The sequence below is a fragment of the Pongo pygmaeus genome, chromosome 1 (assembly GCF_028885625.2).
Source record: "Pongo pygmaeus isolate AG05252 chromosome 1, NHGRI_mPonPyg2-v2.0_pri, whole genome shotgun sequence".
NCBI classification, from domain to species: domain Eukaryota; kingdom Metazoa; phylum Chordata; class Mammalia; order Primates; family Hominidae; genus Pongo; species Pongo pygmaeus.
The window spans coordinates 48,836,862-48,862,444 of record NC_072373.2 but is presented as its reverse complement, the minus strand read 5'-3'; the positions used below and the strand labels follow the sequence as shown (position 1 = coordinate 48,862,444).

General features: G+C 42.3%; 1 protein-coding gene across 4 annotated transcripts; it reads right to left on the bottom strand.

Annotated features, from left to right (window-relative positions):
* On the bottom strand, positions 1 to 25,583 carry DDX59 (DEAD-box helicase 59). 4 transcript variants are annotated; one of them, XM_054451903.2, is made up of 8 exons: positions 25,351 to 25,583; positions 21,444 to 22,258; positions 19,427 to 19,594; positions 14,574 to 14,663; positions 5,950 to 6,201; positions 4,600 to 4,752; positions 3,968 to 4,096; positions 1 to 486 (listed from the first exon to the last, which is right to left on the bottom strand). In XM_054451903.2, the coding sequence occupies exons 2-8, from the start codon at positions 22,245 to 22,247 to the stop codon at positions 223 to 225; spliced, it is 1,860 nt and encodes a 619-aa protein (XP_054307878.1). In that variant the 5' UTR covers positions 22,248 to 22,258; positions 25,351 to 25,583; the 3' UTR covers positions 1 to 222. The 4 variants fall into 4 exon arrangements, with proteins under 4 accessions (XP_054307878.1, XP_054307895.1, XP_054307901.1 ...); XM_054451920.2 differs by having other exon boundaries at positions 25,151 to 25,528; XM_054451926.2 differs by having other exon boundaries at positions 25,415 to 25,490.

Sequence of the window (25,583 nt, the reverse complement as noted above, 5' to 3'; positions counted from 1 at the left end):
GAAGAGGAAAAAACTGTATTTTATTTAATAATTCATTTTCTGATGTTTTTAATTTATAAGAATTAAGGGAAATAAATACAATATAGTTATATAAATTTTATTAAATTAAAAATATCTTAAATATTTTTTAAATTCATGTACATTTCCATTTATGCAAACCATAAAGTAACAATTTTTTGCTCACTATATACAATAAAAAAATTATTCAAGTGGCAGAGAAAATCATTTCTGAGAATTACTTTTATCATGTTTTCTGATAATATCCATAAGATTAGCTCCTGTAACCAGATCATTCTGTGTCTGTTTATCTTTCTGTTGTTCCTTTCTCTTCTGGTCATGAAGGTATGGGGAATTTAATAACTGAGGGGGAAGAATGGATCCTGTGGGCTTTACTCGTTTTGCAATATCCCAGAAGAGTCTTTTTGAATTATTATTGATGAAAGTAATCGCTGTTCCATTTTGACCTAATCTTCCTACTCTTCCAATCTGAAATAAAATGCAAAGAACATTTTCAAGATGTCTATGTAAAATCTTAGTGTCTTTTGAAAGAAAATGAATACTATTACTTAAAGTAGCATTACTGGCCAGGTGCAGTGGCTCATGCCTGTAATCCCAGCACTTTGGGAGCTGAGGCAGGTGGATCACCTGAGGTCAGGAGTTTGAGACCAGCCTGGCCAACGTGGCAAAATCCTGTCTCTACTAAAAACACAAAAATTAGCCAGGCATGGTGGCACACACCTGTAAATCCTAGCTACTTGGGAGGCTGAGGCAAAAGAATCGCTTGAACTCAGGAGGCGGAGCTTGCAATGAGCCGCGATCGTGCCACAGCACTCCAGCCTGGGTGACAGAACAAGACTCCATCTTGTTCTGGTGCAATGTTGCAATGTTGGCTCACTGCAACCTCCGCCTCCTGGGTTCAAGCAATTCTCTGCCTAGCCTCCCGAGTAGCTGGGATTACAGGAACCCGCCACCATATCTGGCTAATTTTTTGTATTTTTAGTAGAGATGGGGTTTTACCATCTTGGCCAGGCTGGTCTTAAACTCCTGACCTTGTGATCTACCTGCCTCAGCCTCCCAAAGTGCTGGGATTACAGGCCCGGCTAGTTATTTCTCATTTTGAGAGAATTAAATGGACACAAATTTGTGGAGTATCAATAAGGCACAAAATCTACTTGTCTCCAAATAGATAATGAAAATATACTAAGAAACTCTTCAAAAGAGGGGGAAAATATACAATCATGGTCAATTTCTGCTCCTTAACTGAAATGTAAAACGTAAAGTCTATATTCAGAAATATTTAAATGAGTAGACGGTTTCTGCTAATACAGAGGGCATTTTTAACACTGTAAAAGAAACTTCTAAAAAAGTTAAGAGGGGAAGCCTCTAGGGAATGAGACAGAGGAGAAGAGAGGCAAGCAAATATTGTTTTTCAGTAACAGCTTTTATTTATACCTGACTTAATTAAATTACTGAATTGTTCCAATAAAAATAAAAATATAAAAAGTAGTTATTTCTCTATAAAAGTCCACAGAAAAACAAGTAGAAATAAAAAAATTCAAAAAGACAAAGAAAAGATTATACAAAGTAGCTTCAGGCTGGGCATGGTGACTCATGCCTATAATCCCAGCATTTCGAGAGGCTGAGGCAGGAGGATCACTTGAGGCCAGGGTTCAAGACCAGCCAGGGCAACATAGCAATACCCCATCTCTACGAAAAACAGAAAAATTAGCCAGGTGTGGTGGCATGTACTTGTAGTCCCAGCTACTCAGGAGGCTGAGATGGAAGAATCGCCTAAGTCCATGCATTCAAGGTTACAATGAGCTATGACTGTGCCACTGTACTCCAGCCTGGGCAACAGAAGGAGACCTCGTCTCTTAAAAAAAAAAAAAACAAACTTGCAAATCATGTTTTTGGCAAGTCTTCTAGAGTATACAAAGAACTTTCACAACTCAAAAATAAAAACCCAGTTTAAAAATGGACAAAAAATTTGAATAGACATTTCTCCAAAGAAGTTACAGAAATGATCAATAAGTACATGAAATAATGTTCAACATCATTAGTCATTAAAGAAATGCAAGTCAAAATATAAGCAGGTTTAACTTCATACACACTAGCATAGCTATAATAAAAAAGACAAGTGTTGATGAGGATGTGGGGAAAGCTGCAGGTGAGAATGTAAAATGGTGAAGCCATGTTGGAAAACAATCTGGCAGTTCCTCAAAATGCTAAACACAGAGTTACTATATGACTCAGTAATTCTATTCGTAGGCGTATGTCCAATAGAAATGAAAACATGTCCACACAAAAACTTGTACATGAATGTTCACAGTAGCCTTATTCATAGCAGCCAAAATGTAGAAACAACCTAAATGTCTAGCAACTAATGAATAAACAAAGGTGGTATATCTACACGATAAATTTTTTTGGCAATTTAAAAAAATGAAGTACCGATACATACTATGATATGGATGAACCTTAAAAACATTATGCTAAGTAAAACAATCAACCCCCGTGGAATACTTAATTCCCTGATGTGCAGGTAAATGTGGTGGTACCAAAATAAATAAAGAGAGAAGTAGTGCTGTATTAAGTTTAATTAAAAATAAAAGCGACAATGCACTGAAGGCACTAACAGCGTTTCAGTGGGTGATTCTAGTAAATGTGGCATTCAGAGGTGATGTTAAGAACACTACAGACAGGCTTTACTTGAAGAGTTTGTAAGTGAAGCCCGAGAGGGAAGACAGGTAGCAGTCAGTGAGATAATGTGGCGCTGAGAGAAGGCTCTGTTTCTGCTACAGAGAGAAGCTATTGTTACCTTTGGCAGCAAAGAAAAGAAAGAAAACTTTCAAAAGTGAAAGACTAGAACAAATAAGCATATGAAGAGGAGATGAAGACAATATTCCTTAAAAAAATACTTCAAAGGATCAATTTTATTTTGGCCAGACATATCAACCTAAAATGATCTTTTTAAACAAAACTTTTTGATTATAAAAGCTCACTGATTATATGCTCACTGAAGAAAATAAGAAAAAGAAACAAAAACCAAAAATTTACTACTTAAAAATTTTTTAATTAACATTTTTGGTTGCTTCTAGTTGTTTTGTTTTTTTTTTTTTTAAGGCACTTTAGGCATACTTTTAAAAACAAAATTTAGTTTTTATACATACTTACCTTTTAAAAACAAAATTTAGTTTATATACATCTTAAAAGCAGGCCAGGCATGGTGGCTGACGCCTGTAATTCTAGCACTTTGGGAGGCCAAGGCGGGAGGATCATTTGAGGTCAGGAGTTTGAGACCAGCCTAGCCAACATGGCAAAACCTCGTCTCTACTAAAAATACAAAAAAAATTAGCCAGGTGTGGTGCTGGGCACCTGTAATCTAAGTTACTTGGGAGGCTGAGGCACAAGGATCCCTTGAACCTGGAAGGCAGAGGTTGCAGTGAGCCAAGATCACGCCACTGCACTCCAGCTTGGGTAACAGAGTGAGACTGTCTCAAAAAAAAAAAAAATCTTAAAAGCAAAAATACATACAGTTATATATACTGCTTTTTTTTTTGTGGGGGTGGGGGAAGGGGGGAATGAAGTCTCTGTCACCCAGGCTAGAGTGCAGTGGCTTGATCTCGGCTCACTGCAACCTCCTCCTGCCGAGTTCAAGCGATTTTCCTGCTTCAGCCTCCTGAGTAGTTGGGATTACAGGCGCCTGCCACCACACCCGGCTAAATTTTTTTTGTATTTTTAGTAGAGATGGGTTTTTGCCATGTTGGCCAGGCTGGTGTGTGAACCCCTGACTTCATGTGATCCATCCGTTTCGAGTGATCTGCCCGCGATGGCCTTCCAAAGTGCTGGGATTACAGGTGTGAGCCACCGTCCTGGCCGATACTGCTTTCTTAAACTTGGTATCACATTGACAATGCCTTTCCCAATAAAACTCGTGAACAAAATAGTGGTAACATATAAAGCTCCTTACCTGATGGACATATTCATCCATACTTGAAGGCATATCAAAATTGACAACCAGCCTGACACTGATCAAGTCTAGGCCTCGTCCCAAGACTCCTGTGCTCACTACAACTTCATAGTCTCCTTCGAGTAATCCCTTTCCAAAAAAGCAACAAAATTTATTATTCAGAATTTATTTTGTGTGGTTTTGTGTAATTCTGATAGCTTTTCTTTTTTCAATGCTTACTTCAATATTTTTGTTGCAATATCTTTTCAATAAGTAAAGGTCATAGTATACCTGAAAAATGTATGCAGCTAAAATTCTCCCCAATCCCCATGCAATTTATTTTATTAATTTATTCAGGCAAACCTTTTCCAAAGGTGAATTACTGCCCTACTCTAGTCCAAACTGACCTGATTTCAGAAATGGTAAGTTCTGAATTAGTAATCTATTTAGTATATATTCCCTAGAGAACAGGTTATTGCTCCCCAAACAAAAAGCCTAAGCAAGAGAACATTAACTTCATGGTAACCGCTCATTTGATGGTCTTGTAGTCATTAAGAGGGTCTGTTATAAAAACCAGCTGTAATATGGTATCTCTTGAAAATGAGGCAGAACAGATTTATAGAAAACAGAATATAGAACGTTGGGTGTCAAACCTTCAATATGTTTTTCCTTTCTATTTGCGACTTCTCCGAATGTATAGATATGCTTTTCAGCCCTGTGATTTTCTGAACGGCTTCACTCAAAAGATCTGCTCCTAGTTTGCAGTCCACAAATACTAACACTGGAGGCTTAAAGAGTTTCTTATCCTGAAAAATTAAAAACATATATCAAAAATTATTCATATAAAATAATTTACAATGGGAAGTTTTTCTGAAAGATTATCACAAGCTAGTTATCAATAGGTTTATAAATATTGTTAAGAAGGAGGCTGGGCGCGGTGGCTCACACCTGTAATCTCAGCACTTTGGGAGGCCGAGGTGGGCAAATCACAAGGTCAGGAGTTCGAGACCAGCCTGGCCAACACAGTGAAACCCCGTCTCTACTAAAAATACAAAAAATTAGCCACACATGGTGGCAGGCACCTGTAACCCCAGCTACTCGGAGGCTGAGGCAGGAGAATCGCTTGAACCTGAGAGGTGGAGGTTGCAGTGAGCTGAGACCATGCCACAGCACTCCAGCCTGGGCAACAGAGCAAGACTATGTCTCAAAAAAAACAAAACACAAAAGGAACAAAAAGGCATATTGTTAAAATAAGTGTTTTACTTAAAATATGCACAAACAGAAGCCAGTCTATTGCCCCTCTTAATTTTCCATCACTTAATACTGCAAAAGTAATTCAAACATTTCAAGTGCGATTAATGTAGTTCTACATGCTGCTAACAAGTCAATACCAACCATATTTAACTTAATACTTTTTTTTTTTTTTTTGAGACGGAGTATCGCTCTGTCACCCAGGCTGGACTGCAGTGGCGCAATCTCGGCTCACTGCAAGCTCTGCCTCCCAGGTTCACACCATTCTCCTGCCTCAGCCTCCTGAGTGGCTGGGACTACAGGCATGTGCCACCATGCCTGGCTAATTTTTTTTGTATTTTTAGTGGAGACAGGGTTTCACCATGTTAGCCAGGATGGTCTCGATCTCCTGACCTTGTGATCTGCCCGCCTCACCTCCCAAAGTGCTGGGATTACAGGCGTGAGCCACCGCGCCCAGCCCTTCTAAAATATTTTCAAAGGAGAACATATTCCTTAGGAATAATCGTGATATTTAAATATATTTCTATGATAAGGAAAAGGAAACCCAACGTTTTCTTTAAAACGTTTCTATTCAGCGTTTTCCCAAATAGCTATTTATTTGATTCTCATAAAATTCTAGGGTAGGTAAAGCAATTTATTAGTAAATACCTATATCAAATTCCCCAAAAGTTGAATCTAAAAATCATTCTCTTAAGAGCTGTGAAAAATGCAAACACAATTCATAAAACACGGTTAACTGCTTTACTACTCACATTTAAAATTTCAAATAATTTTTTCTTTTTGGCTGGGTCTTCTACCCACAAAATAATCTGACGTACATTGGCACAAGGTAGGTTCTTTTCTCCAGTGATAATTCTCACAGGATTATGCAGAAGCTGGCTTGCTAGTTGTTCTATGCTAGTTGGAATTGTGGCTGAAACCAAAATGGTCTGACAATCATTAGGAATGTTTTCCAAAATGTCAAGCACTTGTTGTTGAAAGCCCATCTTTAACATGGTATCAGCCTAAAATAAAATTGTATTAAAGTTAGTCTTGTTTGACATTAAAACCCAGAATCACCCCCCAAAAAGACTGATATAATTAACAATATAAAAATTAAAAATCCTTAAATAGAAAACTATACCACAATGTCAAGAGAACTGGAAAAATATGTTTATACAAAATTATAAACTGTGCAACTAAATGTTTACAATGATATACAAAGATTGTTATTATTGGCATTATTAATAGTAGCAAAAAGCTATATACATTGTAAATATTCATCAGTAGAGGATTTGCTAAATTATGGTAGATCCATATGACACTATGCTGTCAAGAAAAATGATCAGAAAGCCCTTTATTAATAATGAATGATTGCTAGGTTAAAAAAAAGCAAATTACAGAATATTATGTGTAACAAGATACCTATTTATGCTACAAAAATATTATATGTATATACACTCAAGAAACTGCTAAACTGCTAACACCAGGGAGAAGGCTGGAGGGCTTTAAGGGAGGCAATTCTACTTTTAGTTTTTTGCAAAGTTTGTTTGGTTTTTTTTTTTTTTTTTGAGATGGAGTCTCACTCTGTCTTCCAGGCTGGAGTACAGTGGTGCGATCTCAGCTCACTGCAAGCTCTGCCTCCTGGGTTCACGCCATTCTCCTGCCTCAGCCTCCCAAGTAGCTGGGATTACAAGCGCCTGCCACCACACCTGGCTAATTTTTTTTGTGTTTTTAGTAGAGACGGGGTTTCACGGTGTTAGCCAGCATGGTCTCGATCTCCTGACTTTGTGATCTGCCCGCCTCGGCCTCCCAAAGTGCTGGGATTACAGGCGTGAGCCACCGCACCCGGCCCCAAAGTTTCTTTTTTTTTAACCATGAACACAGATTATATTTATAATAAAATATTATTTTAAATAAAAATTAATGTTAGGGGCTGCTATGGTCTGAACTGTGGTGACCCCCCCTAAATTCATATGTTGAAATCTAACCCACAATTTACTGGTAATAAGAGGGAAAGCCTTTAGGGGGTGATTAAGTTATGAAGGCTCCACCCTTATAAATGGAATTAGTGCCCTTCTAAAACAGGCTGGATGGAGCTCTGTGTGAGGATGCAGCAAGAGCGTGCTGGTGCCATCTTTGAAGCAGAGAGCAGGCCCTCGCCAGACACTGAATCAAGGCTAGAGCTTTGATCCTGGACTTCCCAGCTTCAAGAACTGTGAGAAAAAGTTTCTGCTGTTTATAAATTACCCAGTCTAAGGTATTTTGTTATAGCACCAGGAGTGGACTAAGACAGGGGCTTTCACTTCTAGTTTTCTATACTGTTGGTTTGTTACCACCATGAATTACCAAGCAAATAAAAACATTTTTTTAAAGTTAGTGCTGCCATTAAAAAAAAAAAATTAAGGCTATCTTCAGTTGCAAATACAATCCAGGTGTCTATAATTTGGGAACAATGAGGTATTTAATTCTTTTTTTTCTCCCTTCTGGGCCCTGATTCAGGATAATTCTTTTAAACTATTAAGGCAATGTGGGTGTTTGTTTTGAGACGGGGTCTTGCTGTCGCACAGGCTGGAGTGCAGTGGCATGATTCTAGCTTGCTGGAACCTTAAACTCCTGGGCTCAAGAGATCCTCCAGCTTCAGCCTCCTAAGTAGCTGGGACTATAGGCACAAGCCAGGGCACCCAGCTCAGCACTGTATTTTTAAGTGCCCACTAATGTGCTGTCATCCATATTATAATTTGGATATTCATTTTAATATTATTCAGTGGAAAAAAAAATTGTCACCCAGGTTGGAGTGCAATGGTGCCATCTTGGCTTACTGTGCAACCTACTGGGCTCAAGCCAGCCTCCCGCCTCAGCTTTCCAAATAGCTGGGACTACAGGCACATGCCACCACACCCATCTAATTCTGTATTTTTAGTAGAGATGGGGTTTTGCTATGTTGCCCAGGCTCCACCCCCATTTTCTAACATGTCTTTAATTGTGCACAAATTATTCAACAGATGTTATTCAAAATGCAGAGTGGGCCATAAAAAGCTTTTTTTTTGAGACAGGGTCTTGCTCTGTCGCCAGGCTGGAGTGCAGTGGTGCAATCATGGCTCACTGCAACTTCTGCCTCCTGGGCTCAAGCAATCCTCCTGCCTCAGCCTCCTGAGTAGCTGGGACCCCAGGTGTGACCACAGGCACGTGCCACCATGCCCAGCTAATTTTTGGTATTTTTTTGGCAGAGACTGGGTTTCCCCATGTTGCCCAGGCTGGTCTTGAACTACTGGCCTCAAGCAATCCTCTTGCCTTGATCTCCCAAAGTGCTGGGATTACAGGCGTGGGCCCCTGCACCCGGACATCTCCTCTCCTGATTTTTCTCCTCCCTCACTAGCTACTCTGAGCCTCCTTTCTCTTCTCTCAATCTCTACACATTGGGGAGCCCCATGGGCTGTGTCACAGGCTTCTTCTTTCCTCATCTGTGCTCTCTCCTCAGATAAGATCAACAAATTCCACGGCTCTGAATACCATGCATGCATCAAAGACTCTCAGAATCATCTCAGCCCACAACTGCTTCCCCGAACTCAAGTGGTAGAAACTATCTGCCGACTTAACATCTCCACTTGGTTCCAACAGGCCCCTCAAATTCAACACATTCAAAACAGAAGTTTCTATTTCCTTTCTGCCAAACCCACCCCTATCCCAGAACACATCCCAGGAAACAGCGCCATCAGAAACTCTTATTTCATCTCTTCTCTTTACCACCTGACACTGACTCCATTAATCATCCTGTCAACCCACCAGTACACCTCAGAGTTGGTCGCTTCTCCCAGCTCATTCTTGCAAGACTGCTCACAATCCTGTCACCCCCATCCCATAACCAATTCTCAAGCAACCAGATAGATTCTTCTAAAATATAAATCAGATCTTCATCCTCCTCTGCTTAAACCCTCCAATGGTTTCCCATCACACTTAGAATAAAATCCAACTTCTAACCATGACAAAAAATTCTTACAAGTTCTCATCTTTGTCCACTTCTCTGACTTCATCTCCTAGCACTCTCCCCTCACTGCCCGTGACTCTGCCACACCAGCCTTCCTTCTGTTCCCAAATACCTCATGCTTGCTCCCCTGTTGGCACCTGGCTGAAAGTCTTCCCTCCAGATGGATCTCTGCATGACCGGCTCCTTCTCATTCATATCTTTGCATAAATGTCATCTTCTCAGAGAGCTCTCCCTGACTACCAATCCAAGGTAACCCCCCTCCCCGCACTGCCACTGCCATATTGCCTTGTATATTTATCACAGCTCTACGAGACAGCTCGTGTGTCTCATTTTCCTCTGTATTCTCAAAACCAACAAGTGTGAGCACATGAAAAGCCCTAATGATGTATTTTGTAAATAAATGAACACTAATTCTAAGCACTGAATAAGTACCTACCTATATGTCAGGCAACTTACTAGCGTGGCCCAAACCTCTCTGAAGATAAGAATCACCTGAAGAGCCGGGCGTGGTGGCTCAAGCCTGTAATCCCAGCACTTTGGGAGGCTGAGGCGGGTGGATCGCGAGGTCAGGAGATTGAGACTATCCTGGCTAACACGGTGAAACCCCATCTCTACTAAAAATACAAAAAATTAGCCGGGCGTGGTGGTGGGCGCCTGTAGTCCCAGCTACTCAGGAGGCTGAGGCAGGAGAATGGCATGAACCCAGGAGGCGGAGCTTGCAGTAAGCAGAGATTGCGCCATTGCACTCCAGCCTGGGGGGGAAAAAAAAGAATCACCTGGGCGGGGGAGGGGGGAAGAATCACCTGAGGGGGGAAAAAAACAAAAGGATCACCTGGAATGAGTTTTTAGAGATTCCTGGCTCCAACTCACACCTACTGAATCAGAATATCCAAGTGAGAGGTCTGGTCTTGTCTGATGTTCACTGAGCAAGCCAGGTTACTCCTATTATTAAGGAAACTTGGGCAAACACTGTGCTAAGAAAAAATTTTAAAAATCTGTGCACAGTTCAACAGAGCAGAGAGAAACAAAGGCCTAAAATCTGATAGGGGGAGTGAGGGATTTCAGTTACTAACAGATAAAGAAGGAAGAGCAGGTAGAAAGGATGGGAGAGAATTCCAGGCCAAAGGACAGGTATGACAGAAGACACGGAGTGTCGCAAAGCAGATAATTTCAAAGGAATTATCTGAGTTTTCACCTCTGACTATTCTTGCATCTTCATCCTCCTCTTGAAACGATGGTTCTCTCTTCTTCAAGGATACTATTCATTCTCATTTCCTCTCTGGTGTCTCAAGCAGCTTTTTTACTGACTTATCTTCAAACTCCACAAGCCAGGCCCTTAGCCCCAGCCCGTGACTCTGTTTCTGCTCATTTCTAACTTGCCTCCTTTACAGAAACCATACGTTTCATGGATTCCGATGCCTATTTTATTTTTTTAAATTTTATTGGCAGCCTCCTGAGCCAGAAAAGGCTCAGAGGGACTCCCCAATGCCTATTTTAGATCTTCAGAATACTACCCCTTAGTTCATCATTTGCAGGAAATTCACCATGTCTAAAGCCAAACTCAAACATTACTACCAAGACCCAGATTTGCTCATTTGTCCTTTTTAAAATTAAAGGCACAACTGTAATTGATGGAGTCACCTCTATTGCCTTCTTCCTCTCATCCTCAGGCATCAGAAGACTCACAAGTGACTCCTCCACTGCGACTCTCAGATTTGGCCTGTGACTCCTACTGCCTCCACCCTGTGACCCCTTACCCCTGTCTGGATTGCTGGCTGCTCTTAGATTCTTTCATTTCTCCTGTACCACGCAGCAGGGTAACCTCTTAAACCACTACTCAATAATTTAGAAAGCCTCACTGTCTCCCATATCAAATCCAAATTCCTCTGCCTTCCTGCCCAGGCCCTCTATAATTTGGCCCCACCCTAACAACCCAATTTTACCTCCTATTATTTCTCAGGAAGAATTCTTCAAGCTGGTGGTCTCTTCTCTGCCCCCTGCACACATGCACTTGGACTTTCTGACTCTGCTTATGTTGGTCCCTTCACTTTGAATAGTTGATACATCCTCTAGTTTTCTAAATCTTTTTCCATCTTTTGAAGCCCAGGTCAAATCCCATTACCTCTGAGACATCATTTTTTGCAGTGCTAATATATTTACTCTCTCATTTCTCCTTCTGACCTTATTTCTCCTGAACAATTAGCATATCATATACAGTCCAATTTTTTTTTTTTTTTTTTTGAGACGGAGTTTCACTCTTCTTGCCCAGGCTGCAGTGCAATGGCACAGTCTTGGCTCACCGCAACCTCCACCTCCCGGGTTCAAGCGATTCTCTTGCCTCAGCCTCCTGAGTAGCTGGGATTACAGGCATGCGCCACCACGCCCAGCTAATTTTGTATTTTTAGTAAAGATGGGGTTCTCCATGTTGATCAGGCTGGTCTTGCACTCCTGACCTCAGGTGATCCGCCCGCCTCGGCCTCCCAAAGTGCTGGGATTACAGGCGTGAGCCAACATGCCTGGCCCTACAGTTCAATTTTTTCACTAGTATCTTCTATCAGCCATTGGCAAACTACAGCTCTGGGGACAAATTTAGACCTTTACCTGTTTTTGTAAATAATGTTTTATGGGAACCCCGTCACACTCATTCATTTTCATACCATCTACATTAGCCCCCAAAGCCTAAGATATTTACCATCTGGTCCTTTACAGAAAGTGTTTGCCAACCCCTGGCCTACATCATGTTAGTACTTTTGTATCTCTGTACACATGATAACGTTCTTGCCTTTACTTCAGTATATGTATCTTTTCTAACAAGATTTCAGCACCTTGTAGGCTTGAATGCTATTCAAAACTTCTCTGTGATGCCATCCAAACTTATCCAGAATTGGTCAATTTGTACCTAAATAATACTTCTGTACTGACTGCAGTTTCATTATATAACTGATTATGTTGTTTACCAGCTCATTTCCCCTCTAGATCACCCAGAAACCATATTCCTTACATGCCAAGGAGCTGGGACACAGGCTGCACATACAGGCACTTGATAAATGTTTGCTGAATGAATACTTCCCTTGTACCATAATGGTGAGCACAGCACGAAAGTATCTCATGAAGCCTCGTTAGTGGAAGAAAATGAAAATGCTGTAAAGAGAAGTGAGGAGGAGGCCAGGCACAGTGGCTCATGCCTGTAATCCCAACACTTTGGGAGGCCAAGGCAGGAGGATCACTTGAGCCCAGGAATTCAAGACCAGCCTGGGCAACATAGCAAGACCCCGTCTCTAAACAAATTTAAAAAACAAAGAGAGAAATGAGAATGAATGGAAACTAACCTTAAAATCCATATAAGAATTACTTCTCAGGCCGGGTGCGGTGGCTCATACCTGTAATCCCACCACTTTGGGAGGCTAAGGTGAGCAGATCACTTGAGGCCAGGAGTTTGAGACCAGCCTGGCCAACATGGTGAAACTGTCTCAGCTAAAAATACAAAAATTAGCCAGGCATGGTGGCACACGCCTGTAATCCCAACTACTTGGGAGGCTGAGGCACAAGAATCACTTGAGCCCAGATAGTGGAGGTGGCAGTGAGTCGAGATCGTGCCATTGTACTCCAGCCTGGGTGACAGAGGGAAACTGTCTAAAAAAAAAAAAAAAATTACTTCTCTGGCTCATATGATGGGGAGAACTTAAGAACACGGGGCTTATCAACAAAGGGAAGCCCAGTCATGTTCAGGGTGACAGTATGTCTAATGATAATCAGATTTAGCAATAAGTCAGTTCTACCAAATGGCCACACCAGAAAAATGCTGACTTAGCAGTAGCAGGACTCTTCAGTCTATAAGACATTTTTGGGCGGGTGCAGTGGCTCACACCTGTAATCCCAGCACTTTGGGAGGCTGAGACGGGCGGATCACAAGGTCAGGAGATCGAGACCATCCTGGCTAACATGGTGAAACCCCATCTCTATTAAAAATACAAAAAAATTAGCTGGGCATGGAGGCGGGCGCCTGTAGTCCCAGCTACTCGGGAGGCTGAGGCAGGAGAATGGCGCGAACCTGGGAGGTGGAGCTTGCAGTGAGCTGAGATCACGCCACTGCACTCCAGCCTGGATGACAGAGCGAGACTCCGTCTCAAAAAAAAAAAAAAAAAAAAATTAGCTGGGCATGGTGGCAGGTGCCTGTAATCCCAGCTACTCAGGAGGCTGAGGCAGGAGAATCGCTTGAACCCAGGAGGTGGAGGTTGCAGTGAGCCGAGATCGCATCATTGCACTCCAGCCTAGGCAACAGGAGCTAAACACTGTCTCAAAAAAAAGACATTTTCACCATCATTCTTCATCCTTGCCATAGCTCTAGAAGATTAACCAGCTTGCCTAAGATCTCATGGGAGGTGGAGTAAATGTTCAAATCTTGGTCTTGTGGGTACTGGCTACGTGTTCTATCCTACTGCTACTTACTGGGGCCCACGGAAGGCAGGCTAAGACACTATCACTGGTCAGCACCCAGCACCACACATTTGTGATCACTGCTGGGTAACACCAGGCCTCTGCTCTGTCACTGCTGGTGAGACATGTGGGAAGATGCATGTGCCCCGCAGGCAGAAATGGCACATGCCCAGGGTGGGCTGGCACATGGTCCTATGTTCCCATGGCAGAATATCACCGAGAAACAACACTTTTACTTCATCTTATTAAGCAGGCCAAAAGTATAAAAATGCCTCTATAGTATATGTAACATAGAAAATCAGGACCACAGATGCCTATGTCCACACAGAAAAAAAAAAAAATTTAAAGGCCATCTGCTGGGCATGGTGGCTCACGCCTATAATCCCAGTACTTCGGGAGGCCAAGGCAGGAGGATCCCTTGAGCCCAGGAGTTCAAGACTAATCAGCCTGGGCAATATAGTGAGACCCATCTCTACAAAAACCAAATTAGCCAGGCATGGTGATGTGTGTGCCTGTAGTGCCAGCTACTCAGGAGGCTGAGGTGGGTGGATCACTTGAGTGTGGGAGGTTGAGGCTGCAGTGAGCTGTGTTTCCATCACTGCACTCCAGCTTGGGTGACCTAAGCAACAGAGCAAGACCCTGTCTCATTACTTGACACTGACTATTTTTGCAAACAAATGATAGTAAGCATCAAATGCTTAAAAAAAAAAACACAACTTACCATTGAGAATAGAGTACGTATTGAATTTGTGTTTTCTGTCAATTAGGAAAAGACAGCTCTGGTTTAATTTTAGTGTAGTACACATTATGTTAGCTTCAGTGCTACACAGGAACCTGCTGCAATGTTTTAAAAGTCCCTGAGGTTTTTTTTGAGAGAGAGAAAATGTCCTGAATATACAATGAAATTATATAACTATACTTTCCATAAATTGTGTAAAATCATGTAACTGTTTTTTAAATACCACTACTTACTTCATCTACTACCACAATCTTTACACCACAGAGTTCCACAGAGCTCTGCTTTATTATATCCAGAAGTCGCCCAGGGGTTGCTATGATAACCTGAATAGAAGAGAAAAAGCAAATTAAAAAAATCAGTAATAGCCATTTTCATTCATTCATTCCATATTGATTGAACAACTAATATGTACCAGACACTGTGTTAAGCACTCAGAATTCAGTGATGAATAAGCCAGACATAGCCTCTGCTCTCATGAAACTTGTAATACAAAGGAAGAAACAGAAAGTACTCATGAGATAAATATACTACGCCATAATTGGAGGGACCTATCCAGTCCTACCCAACACACAGGTCAAACCTAAAGGATTAGTGGGCGTGAGCAAGGTGAGGAGTGATTAAGGAGAAAAGTATCTATGACATTCCTGAGGCTGGGAGGCCAGTGAAGTTTCCAAATGGTAAGGGATGGGGAGAATGGGGCAGGCTGAGGCAGGTACCAGGAAGGGCCTTGTAGGCAGTTTGATTGCTATGGTTCTGTAAACAAGTGAAAATTCCGTAACATCTTTGGGCTTTTTATTTCATTTTTAAATTAAGAGGTTGGGCAAAGTGATTTCTAAGGTTGCTTAAGGCTCTTAACAATTTTATAATATGTTAGTGGCTAATAATGGGGGCTTTTTTTTTTTTTTTTTGATATAATCTCGCTCTGTCACCCAGCAGGGAGTGCGTGGCTCACTGTAGCCTCAATTTCCCCAGCTCCAGGAGTCTTCCTGCCTCAGCCTCCCAAGTAACTAGGACTACAGGCATGCCACCACACCTGGCTAATTTTTTTTTTTTTTTTTTTTGTAGAGAAAAGGTCTCTATGTTACCCAGGCTGGTCTCAAACTCCTGGGCTCAAGTAATCCTCCCGCCTTCGCCTCCCAAAGTGCTGGGATTACAAGTGTAAGCTACTGCATTCAGCTTATTTTTACCTTTTTTTTAAACAATAAGGAAAAATGCTTTAATACCAATCACATCTCCCCTGTGCTTCTAAGCTACTGTTGGCCAGTATTTAACTTCTATTTTATTTTGAAACCCACAGGTTGTTCATTATGATTACTGTTTCATTCAATGTTTCCTGAGATTTACCCACATGCTTACTGTTTTCCTTGGCCACCATTATTTCTTCCATCCCACACCCTCCTTTCTGGCACAATCTTCTTTATCTGTAGACTACCTTAGTTTTAAAGTTCTCTTACATGGTATATTGGTATTAACTTTCTCAGTTTTGTTTATTTGAAAAGCTTTTTATGTTGCCCTTGCTCTTGGAGGGCAACTTTGCTGAACAGAGGTTTTGGTTATTTTTTCTCAGAGGGCACCTGGGAGAGAGCTCAGGCTGGTGAGAGGGGTAGGAGTGACAGATGGGCAAGCAGGAGCCTCCACAGAAAGGCAGCCCTGCATGGGGTGCTGCAGCCTGAGGGGCTGAGGAGAGTGCAGGGTGGAGTCTGGTGAGGAAGGCATCACTGTGGGTGGGGCGGTGCTGATGGTGGGAGGTGGGCTACATAGAGGAGGATTGATCAAATAAATAAATAAACACATAAAGGAAAATGAGTGGCAGGTTTCTGTCAAATATGAATGAATATGAATGAATCCTGTTGCATTGAATTGGAATTGGAAATATCAACATGAACTCATAGTCTCATGGTTTCTAATAAATATAGATACAGAAAAACACACAGATATACAGCTGACCCTTGAACAACATGGATTTCAACTGTGTGAGTCCACTGAAACATATCAATTTCAACCAAACACGGACCAACAATACTCGAGTTCAGCAGGGCCAACTGCAGGATTCAAGTCTGCAAAGATTTGGGTACATACGCAGGGGATCCTGGAACCAATTCCTGGCAGACGCCGAGGGACGACTGTATTCCCTAGCTCTATCCACTGGGAGGTCCTAGAAGCAGTGATAGTCCAATAGCAATCAACACACATAGCCCAGATCTTTCTTTTTAAATACTGTCCTCTAGTAAAAGAAACCAGGGCTCCTTGGAGAAGGCATGATTCCAGGGCTGGGGCAGGGAAAGAAAAATGTAAGTATGGAACATCTTCTTTAGATAGAAAGTAAGGAAGACTCAAAGAATGATGGAGATCTGAACAAAGGACATAGAAACCAACTTGAAGGTGCTTCCACTGGCCAGATAGAGATTGACTGGAGTATCAAAACAAATAATGATAACAGATTGTAAACCTTTGAATAACAGGAAGCTGTGAGTCCATACAGATATAAATAAATTCAAAGTGTGGTGAAGAATGAGAAATTTACATTTCAAAGTACACCTCAAAGTACTCTCCCCAAAATATTTACTAAACTCAAAGGGGAAAAAATTAACTTGACAATTACTTTACAGAGCCTATCACCAGGAAAAGGACATACTGATACTGTGTGCAACCTAAAAGGATGCAATGAAAAAAACAAAGCATCTCTTCTGTGATATTCCTGTCAAAGACATGTAACTTGAATCTAATCAATTGAGGGATGTTCTTCAAAGTAAGTAGCTTGTAAACCTTAAAAGGGCCAAGATTATGCGGAAAAAAGGAAAGATGGAAGAGCTGTTTCAAATTGAAGGAGATGACAAAGACACAACAACTAAATGCAACATGTGATTCTGAACTGGATTCTTGTGCTATAAAAAGTGATGGAACAATTATAAAAATGTGAATGGGGACTGAGGAGTAGATGATACCAATATTAATTCCTGATGTAATCTACTGTATCAACGTGATACTGTTTGGATCTGTGTCCCCACCCAAATTGCATGTCAAACTGTAATCCCCAACGTTGGAGGTGGGATCTGGAGGGAGGTGATTGGATCATGGGGGCTATTTCTTATGGTTTAACACCCTTCCCCTTGGTGCTGTCATCATGATAGTTCTTGTGAGATCTAGTTGTTTAAAAGTGTGTAGCACCTCCCCACTCTCTCTTTCTTCCTCCTGCTCTGGCCACGTGAAGCTCCTCGCACCCCTTCTGCCTTCTGCCATGACTGGAAGCTTCCTGAGGCCTCCTCAGAGGCAGAAGCCACTGTGCTTCCTGTTCAGCCTGCAGAACCATGAGCCAATTAAAGTTCTTTTCTTTATAAATTAGTCTCAGCTATTTCTTTATAGCAGTGCAAGCATGGACTAATACACAATGTTAATTTCCTGATTCCGTAATTGTATTATGGTTATGTAAGATAATGTCCTTGTTTGTAGCAATCATACTGTAAAGTATATGGGGGTGATAGGGCATCAAGTCAGCAAGTTACTTCCAAAAGGTTTGGGAGGGAAAAAAAAGTTCCATTTACTGTACTTACCACCTTTCTTTAAGTTTGAGATTGTTTTTTTAAAAAATGTGTGCTTTGGGAGGCCGAGGCAGATGGATCACCCGAGCTCAGGAGTTCGAGACCAGCCTGGCCAACACGGTGAAACCCTGTCTCTACTAAAAATACAAAAACTTAGCTGGGCGTGGTGGTGGGCGCCTGTAGTCCCAGCTACTCTGGAGACTGAGGCAGAAGAATCGCTTGAACCTGGGAGACGGAGGTTGCAGTGAGCAGAGGTTGCGCCACTGCACTCCAGCATGGGCAACTAGAGACTAACACCAATACATTAACATATATTTTTTTAAGAATTGGAATGCAAGCTTAGTTTAAAAGCTGTTAGAAGTTTGCAGCTACTTATCCATTTGAATTATAATGTTATCCATTCTTTGCAATGAAAATAAATTTAAGGCAGAGGTTGATATGAGACTGCAGTTAAACTCCATTAACCCAACTTCAAATTTGATGCCCATCAAAAATACTTGTATTGTTTACTTTATAAATATATATTGCTGAACTTATAATTTGGCATTAATATCACCTTTATCTGTTTTATATACTGGAGGTCCACCTTAAAAAATCACTGATCCAATATCCCATTAATTATCAACCTGTAATTTCTTAAAACAACATTTTACAGGCTTTAAATCTGTCATATAAATCTGATTTGACCTTCAAAAGATTCCAACATGAAAGGCTGATATTCACCCATAGAAGCTGTCGAATACTGCAGGAGCTTCATCCCAGCTGGTACTGCTGCCCCAGCCCCCTGAGTGCCCTTCCCCAACTCCCTGCCAACCCAGCTCTTCCCCTGGGTCGCCAGGGCCTCCCTACCACCCCAGTTAACTAAACAGTTAATGCCCAGAACACCAAGGGGCCCTGAGGACCCAGCTCCTGCACCAAAGCTGCAGTCTACTTTGATTGGTCAGCATCTGTGCCAAACCTTCCATTAAACATTTTTATTTTAAAGGCAGGTATCTTCAGCCACCCATTCAAACTCAAGAAAACTGAAGCCCACAGAAGTGAAGTAACTTATCTATGACCATACAGCTACCAAGTTTCAAAGCTAGAATCAGACCACATTGCTTTTACATACTTTTACATACAAGAAAATACAGACTACGCATAACAGCATGGCTAAGGAAAGAGGAAAGACAGGTAAATTAAGGATCAATTTTGGCAACTACTATTTATTAGCTATAGATCCTTAGATAAACCCCACCTTCCTGAGATTCAACTTCTCAACTATAAAACCCACCTTCAGAAGTAAATGTGATGCTTAAATGAGATAATGCATGTCAGAACATTCAACAGCCTTTGGCATATAATGGGCACTCAATAAATTGTGCTTCTTTCCCTTCCTATATAAAACAAACTAAAAAAAAAAACCAAAAAAACCTAAGGCTTACTTGGTAAGAATTTAAAGGCTCTCTAAAATCATACTTTTAAAAGTTCTTCAAGGGGGAAAAAAACACTAGTTCCTGTATTGCTTACAAAACTTTTCAAAGACATTGTATCAAATCAGTGCTTACCTTAACATGTTGTTGCAGACGATAAAGCTGTGGGGGTAAGGGTAAGCCCCCTACAAGAAGCACAGTTTTCATGCGTGGCAGGCCACTCATCAATTCTTTAGCTTGTCTCTCTATCTGAATGGCTAACTCTCTGGTTGGTGTAAGAATGAGCGCAGATGGAGTTTTGCTCTGCAAAGACGTGAAAAACAAGTTTAAAACCACCAGCAATTAATTCCTGCTGATATGAACTAAATCTTCACAAGGATTCCAGGAACATGGCCCCTTTAAAGTGTTCCCAACTGGTATGAGTCCTCCTGCCTTCTGCTTACTGCAGACTTTTTTCCTCCAAAACCATCATAAATTAAACCCATTTCTTACATAACACAGAATACAATGAAAGATCAAAATGGGGCTGGGGAGAGGTGTCCACAGTAACCAAGGTGAGAAAACTGAAGGTTTTCTCCTAGTTCATTGGACCCTGTAATCTACAGTCATCCTCCTCTGAAGAGAGAACCCAATAGTCACCATGCAGATCTGGTCAAAGCTGGCATGCTACCCTTGGTCTTTCCCTCTTAGCTCTCTTGTGGATTCACTTCTTTCTTTGTCCATATAACTTACATATATACCCACATCCTATTTTGGGCTTTATGGCTCTATTTTGGTCTTCCAGCATGTGTGACCTATATTTTAAACAATCTAGCACTTTTTTTTTCTCACACTATCTTCTACTACTCTCTAGTTTTCCAATTTTTTCTCCTTTATCTTTCCTCTCTTTGCCCACTTTTTTTTTTGAAACGGAATTTCACTCTTGTTGCCCAGGCTGGAGTGCAATGGCACAATCTCGGCTCACTGCAATCTCTGCCTCCCAGGTTCAATCAATTCTCCTGCCTCAGCCTCCCGAGTAGCTGGGATTACAGGCATGTGCCATCATGCCTGGCTAATTTTGTATTTTTAGTAGAGATGGGGTTTCTCCGTGTTGACCAGGCTGGTCTTGAACTCTAGATCTCAGGTGATCTGCCCACCTCACCCTCCCAAAGTGCTGGGATTACAGGCGTGAGCCACTGTGCCCCGCCTTGCCCACATTTTTTACTCACTTCCCTTCCTGCCATACTTCATACTTCACAAGTTCATCAGTACTTGGGAAATAGTAATTACTCAAAATGTTTGTTAAACTAATTATATGTGAAAGTGCTCTATACACTATAAACTAACAAGTAAGGTACGGTAGTGATTATTTTAAGATGAACCATAGATCACATTTAAGAGTATATTTTGAGGCTAGGTGCGGTGGCTCATGCCTGCAATCCCAGCACTTTGTGAAGCTGAGGTGGTTGGATCACCTAAGGTCAGGAGTTCGAGACCAGCCTGACCAATAAGGAGAAACACTGTCTCTACTAAAAATACAAAATTAGCTGGGCATGGTGGCATATGCCTATAATCCCAGCTACTCAGGAGGCTGAGGCAGGAGAATCACTTGAACCTGAACCTGGGAGGCGGATCACTTGAACCTGGAAGGCGGAGTTTGGAGTGAGCCGAGATTGTGCCATTGCACTCCGGCCTGGGCAACAAGAGCGAAACTCAGTCTCAAAAAAAAAAAAAAGAAAGAAAAAAGTATATTTTGAAATGCTATGATGTGTTCCAACTTCAGTATAAATCAGTTTCTTCAAAACACAAAATCCAAGAAGACAAAACTGACACACAAACTGTAGCTCGTCTGGTCAGCTGGATCTTTTCCCCCTCAAATCCAAAGCTCATTCTGTTAATAGAAAAACTGTTAAAAAGAAAATGTTTTGTAAGGAAGCAAGTTTTTAGATCCTCAATAAAGAGATCTCTGGTTCAATATAATACAAGAAAAATTCCCTGAAATTATGTTTTCATACAAACTACTATCAGAAGCAAAATCACTACAGGCACTAGTGACTAAAATTCCAAATATTTAGTTTTAGTCTGCAATTTTAATATAGTTAAAAATGAAACTTGGTAAATACCTCACTTGTTTTCAAGAATAATACACGTGAACTCTATTATTAACACTTACCTCGAATAAAGCTCGCATGATAACAGGAAGAAGAAAAGCAGCTGTTTTTCCTGAGCCAGTATCTGCACTGGCCAGAATGTCTCTTCCCAGAAGTCCCACAGGAATCATCTGCATTTGAATGGGGGTTGGCACCTCATAGCCTGATTTCTTCAAGTTGTGATTTAAGACCTCAGGGAGACTACAATGTTCAAAGTCAATAATGGGCCTAGTGACTTCTTGCCCTTGAACGAAAATTCCCAGCTGCTGTTTAAGATTTTCAATCTGGTCTTCCTGAAGGTTCAAAATAAAGGGGTGCTCTTTGTAGACATAGGAAGCATTCAGTGGAGACTCTGGTGCAGAATCAGCCTTCTGTGGATTGCTGAGTTTTGATTTCTCTTCCTTTTCCTTAACTTGCAGAAGATGTTTCGCTTTACACTCCAAACTACACACATCTTCATCTGTCTTATCACAGATATACTCTCCATAACGACCACAGACAACACAGACGGGTTCCCCCGGTTCTGCCCAGCGCTGTGTTTTGGAAAATGACTTAACAGGCTCTTCAGAAGGATGGCTGTCCTTCGCACCCTGCTCGGGACTTACTGAATGAACCTCTGCCAACTGGCCACCTGGGCTGGGGAAAGGGCATGATTCGCTGATGTGCCTGTCTGTTGTGGCTGCTTCTGTAACTACAGCATCAACCGGAACATCTCTGCTTTTGTCCAACTGAAGGTCTTCTGGGTCTGGTTTAATTATCTTAGCCACACAACTTTTGCCATCATCATTAGCATTCCTCTTGATTTTCAGAGATCTTGGAACAAACATCCTTCAATATTCTGTTAAGGAAATTATATAATGAGATTTATTGCACCATTAATAAAGTTCACATATAATGGTGGCATTACACCCTCTTCTATCCCTAGTTCCATTATCTTTTATCTCAAGTGGCCGCTTGAAGAGTTCTCAAACTAGGTGCAGTGGCTCACCCCTGTAATCCCAGCACTTTGGGAGGCCAAGGCAGGCAGATCACTTGAGGTCAGGAGTTTGAGACCAGCCTGGCCAACATGCTGAAACCCCATCTCTCCAAAAAATACAAAAATTAACTGGGCATGGTGGCATGTGCCTGTAATCCCACCCATTCGGGAGGCTGAGGCAGGAGAATCGCTTGAATCCAGGAGGCAGAAATTGCAGTGAGCCGAGATGGTGCCACTGCCCTCCAGCCTGGGTGACAGTGAGATTCTGTCTCAAAAAAATTTTAAAAAAGGCCAGGCGTGGTGGCTCACGCCTGTAATCCCAGCACTTTGGGAGGCCGAGGCAGGCAGATCACGAGGTCAGGAGTTTGAGACCAGCCTGGCCAATATGGTGAAACCCCGTCTCTACTATTAATACAAAAATTAGCTGGGCATGGTGGCGCGCACCTGTATTCCCAGCTACTCGGGAAGCTGAGGGAGAAGAATCTCTTGAACCCAGGAGGCGGAGGTTGTGGTGAGCCTAAGACCTCATCATTGCACTCCAACCTGGGCAACATAGTGAGTGTCCTGGGGTTATGCCTGAAAGGAATAGTGAGGACATCATGACACTCTTTATATCAGCTTTTCTTCCATTCGCCAGCTTCCACTGATGAAGAGATGGAGTCCTCTTCCTCACACATAGCAGTGTTGTAACACTGCACACTGCTCAACATAGCCTTGTACACATGGTCTATTTCCGTTTACTGATTATTTGCACTTTGAAGTATCAGATATTATAGAAGTTCTGGGGTAAATCCTTCTATTATAGCATCAAAAAAGAAAACAGGAGAAATACTTCACAATTAGAATCTTTAAAATCAAAGCCACAAATCATAGAGAAAATGCTATTTTCATAAGTAACACTTAGTGTTTATTATATGCCAAGCACAATGCTTCACCTAATCTTCACAACAACCATGTAAAGCAGTTAGCATTACCTAATATATATGTACAGATATTTTTTCATTATGCTATACTATGTATATTACATAGACTAATATACACAAGACTAATATACATAGTATAGCATAATGAAAAAATAATATAGTAATATACATAACATAGCATAATGAAAAAACGTGTGTGTGTGTATAACACACATTATACTCAGAAGAAACTGAGCCACTTAGAAATTAAGTGGTTTGGGCCGGGCGCGGTGGCTCACGCCTGTAATCCTAGCACTTTGGGAGGCCAAGGCGGGCGGATCACGAGGTCAGGAGATCGAGACCATCCTGGCTAACACGGTGAAACCCTGTCTCTACTAAAAACAAAACAAAACAAAAAAAATCAGCCGGGCGCGGTGGCGGGCGCCTGTAGTCCCAGCTTGGGAGTCTGAGGCAGGACAATGGCGTGAACACGGGAGGCGGAGCTTGCAATGAGCCGAGATCGCGCCACTGCACTCCAGCCTGGGCGACACAGCAAGATTCCGTCCCCCCCAAAAAAAAAAAAAAAGAAATTAAGTGGTTTGTCCAAGCTCACACAATTCTTAAGAGTTACAACCCTGGCACTCTGGATCCAGAGCACAAGCTCTCAACCATATGAGGACTAAGCTCTAATTTTTTATCTTACCCAAATTCCTTTCTAAGGGGTCTGGAGAGTCATGCCCTACAAACCATAAATTCTCATCAGATGGGTTTTATTTAACCCTGTATATCGTGACTTACGTTCCAATCTGACTCTGGCATAACAAGGAAGAAAATAAAAATGTTTTACCCCAAAATATATTTCCTTGCGGTACCTTAAAACTCCCCTGCAAAGTCTCTTGCAGGAAAAATCTGCATTTGGTGAGAATTCCCATCTCCCTTTGTTTTCCTTCCTTCCTTCCCAAATCCAGGAGATAATCAACTAAGAGCCAGGCACCCTTTTAAGTCCAATATAAAACAATTTACAACCTGCTCTCTCTAAAGTCTATCTAAGAGCTTCCTCTGCACAATAAAACTTGGTCTCCACAATCCTTTATCTCTAGCCTGAACATTCCTTTTTATGTATCCCAGGTCTTTAGATAACCTCAACCAACTGTCAACCAGATAACATTTACATTTACCGAGAGTCTGGAAGCCCCCGGCTTTGAGTTGTCCCGCCTTTCTAAACCAAACCAATGTATTTCTTAAATGTATTTGATTGATGTCTCACGCCTTCCTAAAATAGACAAAACCAAGCTGTACCCCAACTTCCTTGGGCACATGTTCTCAGGACCTCCTAAGGACTGTCACTGGCCATGGTCACTTGAATCTGGCTCAAAATAAATTTCTTCAAATATTTTTCAGAGTTTGATTCTTTTCATCAACCCATATCTATACCTTTTTACACCAAAAACATGTCTTTGCAAAATTACAGTTATTGGGAATGAGGCTTTTAACCTAATCTGGGGACTATCAAATATACTAATAAATATTTTTCTTAAAAAAAATTCTTTGTTTAAACTGGCAGATTCCAACTTCCAGAAAAATTCCAAAAGAAATGCAACCGAGGGTCTAGAATTACTATCGTAAATATCCGAAAATACAGGGGGTGGCGGGCGGGGCAGGGACGGCTCTATGTGAGCAGGAAAAAGCTTGGAACTCAGTCTTCCAATGGCGAAAGGGAACGTGCTCCTGCTGGGCGGGACGGCTGGGGGCTGCGCGGCCTCCAATTCTCGCCAACGCCCCCCGCACCCCCGTGCACTGGCGGGCCCTCCCCTCGGGCGTTGCCTCCCACCCACGCCCGGCGGCACCGCACCCCGAGGCGCTTCACGTCACGGAGCTGCTAAGAGACGGGCGGGGCTCCGGTTCCGGGTCGAGGCCTGGGACACGGGGAACTGTAAGGATGGGAGGGGGGCCGCGCAGGAGCACCCGTTCTGCCGCCGCGGCCTAGCGCCCCAGGTCCCGGAGGAGGGGCACCACGGCGGCCAGGGGCCCGAGCTTCCGGGGCACGCTCACCCGCGCAGGCCTGAGGCCGCGTCCGCTCCCGCTCCCGCTCCCGCTCCCGCTCGGAGCCGTCTACCCCTTCCAGGCGCCAGGCCAGGCTTCCGACCGACAAGCCCTGACCCGCTCGTCAGGACTGCGGCCCGGGATTGGTAGTGCGGAGCGGAGCGCAGAATCCACTTCTCCGGGTTTTGGGAGGGGGCCGCAGCCCGCTTTCCGGGCGGCGGGGAGGCGGGGCCCCCGCGGGG